An 11694-nucleotide genomic window follows, 5' to 3' on the forward strand; every position below is an offset into this window, starting at 1 on the left:
TTTCACCATGTTGGCCAGGCTGGTCTCGAACTCCTGACCTCAGGTGATCCGTCTGCCTTGGCCCCCCATAGTGCTGGGATTACAGGTGTGAGCCACTGCACTCAGCCTAATTTTTTGTATTCTTAGTAGAGATGGGGTTTTGCCATGTTGCCCAGGCTGATCTCAAACCCTGAGCTCCAGTTATCTGCCCACCTTGGCCTCCCATAGTGCTGGGATAATAGGTGTGAGCCATTGTGCCCAGCCCCATTTTTATATTAAATGCTCCCACATCCCACATTTTGAGTTGGTTTGCCAGCAGCCAATTTACATAATGTTACATATTATAGACAAGCCATTAAATATCCATAAATTTCAATTTTTTATTTTATTTTCCTATTTTGGAGCTACTGACATACTTTTGGTTGTTTCAATATTTTTTCTCAGTCAGGCCCTTGAGAAGCTCAGAGATTCGAGGTATTGTGCCTATATTCCCATTTTTGTTGCCCTAGAGGGAAGGAACTAACAAGAAAAAACTAAAGGGAAGGCTGGGCGTGGTGGCTCAAGCCTGTAATCCCAGCACTTTGGGAGACTGAGGCAGAAGGATCACCTGAGGTCAGGATTCCAGACCAGCATGGCCACCATGGTGAAACCCCGTCTCTAATAAAAATACAAAAATTAGCTGGGCTTGGTGGCGTGCATCTGTAATCCCAGCTACTCAGTAGGCTGAGGCAGAAGAATTGCTTGAACCCGGGAGGCGGAGTTTGCAGTGAGCCAAGATCGTGCCACTGCACTCCAGCCTGGGTGAGAAAGTGAGACTCCCTCTCAAAAAAAAAAAAAAGAAAAGAAAAGAAAAAGAAAAAAGAAAAACTAAAGGAAAGAAGACTTCTGTCCGTGGTAGAGACAAGTATAAGGAAATGCACCACCTCGACAGGGAATAAACTCCATCTACAGCAAATGCCCACTCAGTGGTGATTTGGTAAAAAGTACTGGCCAGGCGTGGTGGCTCCCACCTGTAATCCCAGCAATTTGGGAGGCCGAGGTGGGTGGATCATGAGGTCAGGAGACCGAAACCATCCTGGCTAACATGGTGAAATCCTGTCTCTACTAAAAATACAAAAAAATAAAAAATTAGCTGGGCCGGGTGGTGCGTGCCTGTAGTCCCAGCTACGCGGGAGGCTGAGGCAGGAGAATGGTGTGAACCCAGGAGGCGGAGTTTGCAGTGAGCCGAGATGGCACCACTGCACTCCAGTCTGGGCGACAGAGTGAGACTCTGTCTCAATTAAAAAAAAAAAAAAAAAAAGTACTGAAGCACAGAATGGGAAAGTGAGACTAAATGACCCTTGAAGTCCTTTCTAGGACTATGGTTGTAGGATTCTTTAAAATATAACAACGGCATACAATAAGTATCTGGTATGACTTTATTAATCCACAATGTGGATAATCATCTGTCCCCACTATAGTTTCCTCTCTAATTGCATAAAAGATGTTGGCTACCAGTCACTAAAGACTAACCAAAGACTGAACCTTTGGAGAGCTAAAACTAGTAACTATAGTAATAATAAACAGTTGAGTGCTTTCTATGGGCCAGGTACTAGCCTGAGCATTTTACATACATTATCATGTTTATACATTACAACAACCTCATGACATGGGCACTGGAATTATCCTCATTGTAGAGATGAGCAAACTGAACTTCGGAGAATTTGAGCAACTTGACTGAGGTCACAGAGCTAGCAAGAATAGCTGAAATGAGAACCCATTCCACCTGTCACTGAAGTAGTTTAACCACAATCTCATTCTGCCTCCTGATCTTATAATATTAATGACAACAGCTAACATATACTGAGGACAAATTGTGGTCAGACATTGGGCTAAACGTTTTAGACATTTTCTTATTTAAAGCCCATAAGGTGTGATTTATGAGATTTATGACATTATGAGGTAGGACTCACCTATTAACCTCATTTTACAGAAGAAAAAAAAAAAATGGAGCTCCAGAGAGATTAGGAGAGACCAGGACACTGACAAGAAATGACTTAAAATTAACCTTCATGATCAATGTGACCTGACTTCTACTTTCTGCCCAATGTCTCATCTGGAGTACCCTGAGTACATCCTTGCTGAATTACATGAAGAATTTAACTATTCCTTCTGAGGTTGGAATCCAGGGAAGCTGATGGGCTTTATTCTAGCTAGAAGGCATCCTAGAAATCACCTAATCCAATGTGTCGGTTCCCAAACACAGACTGGCACCAGTTGATGATGAAATATCACCAGTCCAGGGTCAATCCGAAAATGTGGACAAAGTAATGAGCATTTCATCCAATTTAGTTAACATTTAAGTAAAAATTAAAGACTATAAAGTTTATTAACTTTTTTAAAAAGTTAAAATTTAAGTAAAATAATCCTAAGCCAGAGCATCTTTTTCCCAGCACAGGTGTGTCTCCACCACTTCCCTCTTCTCAAACACTATTTCAGGTGCACAGAGACATCCATGCCTCCACTCGCACACTGTTTTCTCATCTTTTTTCCCACATTCAAAATCCTCTGAATTCAGAGCCAGCTAAAGACTCCCTCCTCTGCCCCATGCATAGTTACCTGGGCCATGTTCCCCGGTGGTAAGCATTCTTGGAAAGGCTGAAGTAAAGTCTCTCTGCAGAGTTGGTGCAGGGGTGACCTTGGCTAATGTCAGAAACCAACATAAGGATGAAAATTATCTGAGAGCAGAAAGCTTATTTCAGGGAATCAAAGGGGCAGCAGGAAAAAAATGCAAAAGACCATTAAGAAAGGGAAATACAGCCTCAGCTTCCAAACCTGCCTAGATACCTACATTGAGAGTGTATCACACACTTCAAATGTTTGACAAAGGTAAGATGCAGTCATCATTGTGACATTCTGATTATTAATAGTGGAACTAACAGCCACACAAATGGCCATAATTACAGGTTGAAGACCCCTTATCTGAAATGCTTGAAATCAGAAATGTTTCATATTTTGAATTTTTTTGGATTTTTTTTTTTAATAGAGTTTTGCTCTTGTTACCCAGGTTGGAGTGCAATGGCACGATCTTGGCTCACTGCAACCTCCACCTCCCAGATTCAAGCAATTCTCCTGCCTCAGCCTCCTGAGTAGCTGGGATTAGAGGCATGTGCCACCACACCCAGCTAATTTTGTATTTTTAGTACAGACAGGGTTTCTCCATGTTGGTCAGGCTGGTCTCGAACTCCCAACCTATCCGCCCACCTTGGCCTCCCAAAGTGCTGGAATTATAGGCATAAGCCACCGCGCCCAGCCATTTTTTAAAATTTTTTAGTATCTGCACTATACTTATGCTCCAATGAGCAGAATGCTCCAATGAGCATTTCCTTTGAATGCCATGTCGGTGTCCAAAAAGTTTTGGATTTTGGAGCATTTCAGATTTTGGTGCATTTCAGGTTTAGGATGCCCAACTTATAAATGCTTTTCATAAAATATTATCACACAAAATCCTTCTAATGGCCCACATGATAGGTATTATTGTCATATTCTACAAAGGAAAAGGTCACAGCGTTTCAATAACTTGCTCAGGATTATATAGCTAGTAAGAGGCAGAGTTAGATTTAAACTCAGCTCTATCTGGTCACAAAGTACATGTTATAGAAATCTTAAGCCTGTTCACCTCCCAACATACATGCACAACCCAGCAGTTCATCATGCTGGCTGCACTGGGGTAAAATCACCTGAGGAAGACTGTAAAAAGCTAATGCTTAGGATCTACCTCCAGAGATGCTGATTTCTCTGGTTTTTGGTAGTGGGTTCTTTTTCTTCTTCTTTTTAAGAGATAGGGGTAGTCACACTATATCGGCCAGGCTGGTCTCAAACTCCTGGCCTCAAGTGATCCTCCTGTTTCAGCCTCTCAAAGTGTTGGGACTATAGGCATGAGCCACCGTACCTGGCATCTGTAGTTGTTTAAAAACTCTCTATGTGATTCTAATGAGAGTCAGGGTCTCTAACCACTGATCTAGGTCTTTCTTCCCATCTATACATTCCACCCATGAGTTTTGGGTTTTCTTTTTTTTTTTTTTTTTTTTTTTGAGACAGAGTTTCACTCTTGTCACCTAGGCTGGAGTGCAATGGCAAGATCTCGTCTTACTGCAACCTCTGACTCCCAGGTTCAAGTGATTCTCCTGCTTCAGCCTCCCGAGTAGCTAGAATTACAGGCTCCCATCACCATGCCCGGCTAAGTTTTTGTGTTTTTAGTAGAGACAGGGTTTCACTCTGTTGGCCAGGCTGGTCTCAAATTCCTGACCTTGTGATCCTCCCACCTCAGCCTCCCAAAGTGCTGGGATTAGAGGTGTAAGCCACAGCACCTGGGCACACCCATGAGTTTTAAAACAGATGGAAGGTGTTAAATATCACTGAGCATCACTGATGGGGCCTGTTAAACTTTAGGTCTTGGCGGCCCACCTCCAGGGGCTATAATTGGGGAAGTCAGAGGTGAGAACAATCAGTACCTTTAATATGATCCACAGATAAATCTTATTCATAAAGAAGGCATGCAAAGGTCCACTCACCTGGTTTGATGACCAACTTCAGGTTATGTTTTTCATCATTCATTATGCCTGGGATTTGGATCCGGCAGCAGTAGACCCCACTGTCTGCTAGAGTCACATTCTCTATGGTCAGGGACACATCTCCTTTGTGGAAATCCCCCTTTAGCCAGTATCTGCTGGATGTCCGATCATTCACATCCCTTTTGTCAGTCCTGAGCACCACGTCGCCACAGTCAAACACAGGACAGGCTCCTTTGCCCCAGCATACGGGCACGAGGTTCCCTGGTGGGGCTGGAGTGTAGGAGCAGGGCAGATAGGCATTCTGACCCACCTCCGCTATGTATTCCACTTCTGAGGACCCTGAATAGAGAGAAGGAGAGCCAAGACGCAGGCAGTGAGTGAGGTTACTCCATTTCAGGAAAACTGCAAGCAATGCCTTACAGAATAAAGGGGAAGCCACTGCTGCAGTCCTGTTTGGAGGATGATTCACTGCGACGATGCTTCTCAGATGTGAAAGCCATCAGAATCACTGGGAAGCTTTGCAAAAAACACAGATTGCTGGGCTCAACTGCTAGAATTCCTGACTTGGTCTGTGGTGGAGCCTGAGAACTTTTATTTCTAACAAGTTCTCAATGTGGCTGACGTGGCTGGTCCCAGAACCTCACTTTCAGAAACACTGCCCTAGGAGAGAACTGTGGCCCAATTCTGTGAACACGGGAGAACAGGGCTGATGGAAACAGACAATCAGAAAAATTGGTCATGGTCAGCCAGGAAATGGCCCACCCATCTGGGTTACTTGTTTGTTCATCAACCAAGGGAGGCTCTCCTAACATACATCTCTTTTTAAGCAGCAAGGGCACAGTAAATAAAAACTCTTGGTTAAATAAGAATCTTGGTTATTTGAAACTACTCATGGAGTTGTTTTAAGGTTTAAAGTTGTGAAAAGAAATTAAATTTTGGGACCCCAAACTCATTTAGCCAAAGGGAAAAGTCAAGCTCGGAACCGGATCACGGAAACCTGCCTCCTCCTTTTGATTCCTGAATAAGATGGCTACAGGATGAAAGGTTGCACGCCTCCCCCATATTTTGCCTACAAGGACATTCCTGCTCAGCTGTGCGATGCAGATTGATAGCTCACCTTTACCGGCGCGGTCACCCCAGCCAGACACAAATGCACATCTGATTGTTACCCTACCCCATTTTGTCTGTGTTACCTAATGCAAAATGCAGATTCCCATATTTTTCCTCTGCCCCTTTTTTTTTTAATGTGAGAACTGAGTGCTTCTCAATATCCCGCCTTGTCCCCTTTAAATTTGGAGCCCTCAAAATCATCTTCTGAGAAAGGCATAGACCTGTCTCCCAGGTGCCTCCTTAACTTTGGCAAACAAATCTCCTAAAATGATTGAGACTTGTCTCGCCATTTTCCTCAATTGACAAAGTTAATTCCATTTAAAAAACCTACACATATTTTATATATGATAAAACATTCATCATATATTTTCTTTTGATTTTTTATTTCCCTTTTGTTTTAATATGACTCAACTACAGTAAAAACATTCCAACACTATCAAAGGTGTATGAAAAAGTGGCCGGGCGCGCAGTGGGTCACGCCTGTAATCCCAGCACTTTGCGAGGCCGAGATGGGCAGATTACTTGAGGCCAGGAGTTTGAGACCAGCCTGGCCAACATGGTAAAACCCTGTCTCTACTAAAAATTAAAAACATTAGCCGGATGTGATGGTGCATGCCTGTGATCCCAGCTACTCCAGTGCCCAAGGCAGGAGAATCACCTAAACTCAGGAGGCGGAGATTGCAGTGAGCCGAAATCATGCCACCACTGCACTCCAGCCTGGGCAATAGAGTGAGACTCCGTCTCAATAAAAAAAGAAAGAAAGAAAAGAAAAGAAAAGAAAAATATGCCTTACTCTCCCAACTCTTTACCATTCCCTGGTTCCTTTTCCTAGAGACTATACATTAAGAAATGTCCACATATTCCTGCTCCCCGACAATGCACACACACAAATAGAAGCCTAATATATGCATTATTCTGCACCTTTCTTTTCTTTAATAACATTATAATTTGAGACATTCTATACCAGTATGTTTCCTCAGACTCACTGTTTGTAACATGATTATATCACATTTATTTACCCACTCCTTCACTGATGGACATTTAGGTTGCTTCCAAGCTTTTGCTATTACAAACAACATTACAATGGCCATCCTTGTATCTCTTCCTTGTCCTCTGTACAGCACCATTGTCTCATTGTAAATATCCATGCCCAGACTTACTTGTAAGTAGCAGCAGCAGCAGCAGCAGGACACAGTCAAAGGGAAGATGTGAAAACATGGAGCTTGCAGAAGAAAAGTCAGAGGATACCTCTGTCAGGCACAGTTGTAACTCTCCAAATGGACTAGGCACTTCTTCCAGCTGTCTTCTCCACAATCACATGAGCGGTGGCCGCCCCCACTGAGTGCTAGCTCAGCACACCCGGGTGTCTGATTGTCAGTGATTCTTATAATAACACTGCCAGGTCTATAGTCACATTAAAGGAAACCAAAGTTCTCTGTCATGCCATGCTACACACATCCTGTAAGTGTTCTGATGTTTGTCCTGTGACATCAACAAAGAGGAAGCAGTACTTCAGTGGAAGAAAATGCTACTCAGTCATGGCACATAAAGAGAACCCTCTAATATAATATCCCAGATGAGATAAACCTGAAATGGAGCATGTATGAGTCCCTCTGACTAGCAGGGAACATAAAGTACAGATGCATCATCCGTGGATTCATTCACTCAAATCAGTCCCTCCATCAGGCCTGTGACCAATGTTTATGAAGCCCCTACTTTGCACCAGGCACTGGACTAGCAGGTGGAACACAACGGTGAATGGCATGTTCCTTATCCTCACATTTACAGACCATCGCAACTCCCAGGATAAGCCTCACTCTCATCTTTCTAACACAGATTAGGTTGTGGGTCCTATAACCTTGCTGGGTCTCAGTTTCCTCATTTACATAATTTATAAAATGAGAAAATTGTATTAGATAATACATGCATGGCTCTCTGTTCTAATATTCCGACTTTGACCTTCAAACTTCCAACTCTTCAACTTAGAAAAAAACATGTTCCTTTTGGCAACACTTCCTTTCCTCTACTCTGAGTGGAATTAAGGGGATCTTGGTATCCTATTTCATCTCATGCATACAAGGTGCCCCCTCTCCCCTAATCCAAGAGGCTTTGGGCATGAATGATCAGAAAGTGCTGAGTTCCAGCCACACTCCCATTACTGAGGTAACAGCTCAGACTCACACAGCCTCAGCTCTGGGAGTGTGACCTTTATCTGGACACCTTAAAAGCGAAAGCTTTTTTTTTATAGAAGGGAAGTGAGCTCACAGGCTGAGTGGTTTCTGAAAAGCCAGTGGCCTTCCTCTATGTCTTGCCTACTTGAGTTTCTTTGTCATTCACATTTATGCCATTAAATGCATTTGGTATAAACACCCAATTTGTTCAATATAAACAAATGGCATTTAATATAAATATGCAACTTCTTCAGTGTATGTACTTCCCATAGCATCACAGAGTGGCAGTTACTCAAGAGATCATAATCAGTTTCTCATTGTATTTTACTTTATTTTGAGACGGAGTTTCACTCTTTCTGCCCATACTGGAGTGTAGTGGCATGATCTCGGCTCACTGCAACCTCCACCTCCCGGGTTCAAACCCGGGATTCTCCTGCCTTAGCCTCCCCAGTAGCTGGGATTACAGGCATGCGCCACCACCCTGGCTAATTTTGTATTTTTAGTAGAAACGGGGTTTCTCCATGTAGGTCAGGCTGGTCTTGAACTCCCGACCTCAGGTGATCCACCCGCCTCAGCCTCCCAAAGTGCTGGGTTTACAGGCGTGAGCCACCGTGCCTGGCCAATTTCTTATTTTATAGACAAGGAATCTGAGACTTCAAAAAATTGATTTGCCGAAAGGCACATGATTGGTCATTTAGAATGACAGCATAAGTCCCCTAAGTGTCAGATTTTTTCCACTATAAATTATGTTTTATTAATTTAATGTTTGTCATTAAATTAATAACCAGCAAATGCCCATATTCAAGTGTAAGGTAGAATAGATTAAACATGGAGTCTGGGGTTATGTTTATTAGCAGCATGAACTGGTCAAGGCTCTTAAAAGCATCAGTCCTCAGTTTCTGTGTTTCATTTTGTTTTTGTTTTTGTTTTGAGACGGAGTCTTGCTCTGTCACCCAGGCTGGAGTGCAGTGGCACCAGCTCGGCTCACTGCAACCTCTGCCTCCTGGGTTCAAGCAATTCTCCTGTCTCAGCCTTCCGAGTAGCTGGGACTAAAGGCGCACACCACCATGCCTGGCTAATTCTTGTATTTTTAGTAGAGACAGGGTTTCACCATATTGGTCAGGCTGGTTTCGAACTCCTGACCTCAGGTGATCCACCTGTCTCAGTCTCCCAAAGTGCTGGGATTACAGGCATGAGCCATGGTGTCCAGCCATGTTTTGTTTTTACTACTTTGTTTTCTGCTCATTTCTAGAATTGCTACTGAGACCAGCTTTATAAAACATTAACAATTTATTAGTTCATTAAAGTCTAGATATGAAGGGGTCTAGAGATCTACTTTAACTCTTTCTTCTTTTCTGTGTGTAGAGAGCTGGTTCTGAACATTTTCATATTCACTTAACTTTTATATCCTGCTTATTTTCTTAAAAACTTTAGATAATACATTCAAAGAGTTAAAAAGTTAAAGCAATATAAAAAGCTCAAGAAGCCTTGATCCCATTCTTCCATGTTTACTCCCATTTCTCCCACCTATGCCATAGGTTTTCATTTTCTTTTCTTTTCTTTTCTTTTCTTTTTTTTGAGATAGAGTCTTGCCCTATCACCCAGGCTGGAGTGCAGTGTCACGATCTCGGCTCACTGCAACCTGCACCTCCCGAGTTCAAGCGATTCTCCTGCCTCAGTCTCCTGATCAGCTGAGATTACAGGCACCTGCCACCATGCCCGGGTAATTTTTGTGTTTTTAGTAGAGACAGGGTTTCACCATGTTGGACAGTCTGGTCTCAAACTCCTGACCTCAAGCAATCTGCCCACCTCAGCCTCCCAAAGTGCTGGGATTTACAGGCTTGAGCCACCGCACCTGGCCAGGTGTTCATTTTCATAAGTTTCTTGTGTATACTCCCAATGCAAACCCAAGAAAATGAAATATATATTCTCATACTGTCTTTTCTTAGACAAAATACTATATACCTTTTTTGAACCTTGCATTTTCCTATTGTTATTTTATTTGCTGAAATATTAATTTTTATAATTGTATCTATTTATTTTATTTTATTTATTACTATTTTTTTTTTTGAGATGGAGTTTCACTCTTGTCTCCCAGGCTGGATTGCAATGTGCTGTCTCGGCTTACTGCAACCTCTGCCTCTCCTTAGTCTCCCAAGTAGCTGGGATTACAGGCGCCTGTCACCATGCCCGGTTAATTTTCACATTTTTAGTAGAGACAGGGTTTTACCATGTTGGCCAGGCTGGTCTCGAATTCCTGACCTCAGGTGATCCGCCCGTCCCAGCATCCCAAAGTGCTGATTACAGGCAGGAGCCACCACACCTGGCCCTTTAAATTTTAAAAATTTTTTTTTTTTTTTTTTTTGGAGCGGAGTCTAGCTCTGTCGCCCAGGCTGGAGTGCAGTGGCGCGATCTCGGCTCACTGCAAGCGCCGCCTCCCGGGTTTACGCCATTCTCCTGCCTCAGCCTCCCGAGTAGCTGGGACTACAGGCGCCCGCCATCTCGCCCAGCTAGTTTTTTTGTGTTTTTTAGTAGAGACGGGGTTTCACCGTGTAGCTCAGGATGGTCTCGATCTCCTGACCTCGTGATCCACCCGTCTCGGCCTCCCAAAGTGCTGGGATTACAGGCTTGAGCCACCGCGCCCGGCCTAAATTTTTAAAATTTATTTTAATTTATTTTTAGAGACAAGGGTTTCACTAGGCTACCCAGAGTGGTCTCAAACTCCTGGGCTCAACGAATCCTCCTGCCTCAGCCTCCCAAAGTGCTGGCATTACAAGTGTTAGCCATCACGCCAAGTCTGCTGAAATATTTTTAAACAAATCCCAGACATCGTGTTATTTCACTTTTATGTACTTTAGTGTGCAATCTTCCTTTTAAAAAATAGGCATTCTGAGGCCGGACGTGGTGGCTCATGCCTGTAATCCCAGCACTTTGGGAGGCTGAAGCAGGTGGATCACCCGAGGTCAGGAGTTCGAGACCAGCCTGGCCAGCATGGTAAAACCCCATCTCTACTAAAAATACAAAAAATTAGCCGGGCATAGTGGTAGGTGCCTGTAATCCCAGCTACTTGGGAGGCTGAGGCAGGAGAATCGCTTGAACCAGGGAGACAGAGGTTGCAGTGAGCCAAGATTGTGCCATTGCACTCCAGTCTGGGCAACAAGAGCAAAATTTCATCTCAAAACAAACAAACGAACAAACAAAAATGGACCTTCTGCTAATAAAATCATAATACCATTATCGCACATAACAAATTTAATGATGCCTTAGCAGCACCTAGTACTTCAGTCTATAGCCAAATCTCGCTGATTATCTCAAAAATGTCTTTTTTCAATCAGTTTGTTTAAATACAGACCAAAACAAGTCCCAGCATTGCATTTGTTTGCTATGTCTCTCAAGTCTCTTTTAATCAAAGACAGTCTCCCTCCACCCCCTTGCCATTGGTTATACAAACCAGGTTTTGTCCTGTGAAATGCTCCACATTCAGGGTTTGTCTGTTTCCCTGTGGGGTCATTTACATTATTCCTCATTTCTTTGAATTTCCTACAAATGAAACTTTGCTCTAGAGGTTTAGTTGGAACCTGGTTTGACTTCTTGGCAAAAACACGTCATAGTGGGTGCCCTCTAACTTCCCATTTCATCACAATTGTCTGGTTGCTCCACAGCTTGCAACTTTCTTTTTTAAATGTATTTAAAAAAATTTTTTTTTTTTTTTTTTTTGAGATGAAGTCTTGCTGTATCACTCAGGTTGGAGCACAATGGTGCAGTCTCTGTTCACTGTAAACTCTGCCTCAAGCAGTTCTCCTGCCTCAGTCTCCTGAGTAGCTGGGATTATAGACACGAGCCACCATGCCCAGCTAATTTTTTGTATTTTTAGTAGAGAC

The 11694-nt window shown here is 43.2% G+C and overlaps 1 protein-coding gene across 2 annotated transcripts in view; it reads right to left on the minus strand.

Annotated features, from left to right (window-relative positions):
• HAVCR2 (hepatitis A virus cellular receptor 2) overlaps positions 1 to 11306 on the minus strand; it is a 25999-nt gene extending 14693 nt beyond the window's left edge. Inside the window, exons 1-4 of one of the 2 annotated variants that reach the window (XM_011947665.1) lie at positions 11265 to 11306; positions 6803 to 6864; positions 4533 to 4871; positions 2578 to 2661 (exon numbers count right to left, since the gene is read on the minus strand). In XM_011947665.1, the coding sequence (XP_011803055.1) occupies positions 2578 to 2661; positions 4533 to 4871; positions 6803 to 6864; positions 11265 to 11293 (514 nt within the window). In that variant the 5' untranslated portion in view covers positions 11294 to 11306. Of the gene's footprint in view, positions 1 to 2577; positions 2662 to 4532; positions 4872 to 6802; positions 7586 to 11264 lie in introns of those variants that run through there. The other variant, XM_011947666.1, reaches the window with a different exon arrangement.
• Positions 11307 to 11694: the final 388 nt, after the last annotated feature.

This window comes from Colobus angolensis, unplaced genomic scaffold (genome assembly GCF_000951035.1).
Source record: "Colobus angolensis palliatus isolate OR3802 unplaced genomic scaffold, Cang.pa_1.0 Scaffold27, whole genome shotgun sequence".
In the NCBI taxonomy this organism is placed as follows: Eukaryota; Metazoa; Chordata; class Mammalia; order Primates; family Cercopithecidae; genus Colobus; species Colobus angolensis.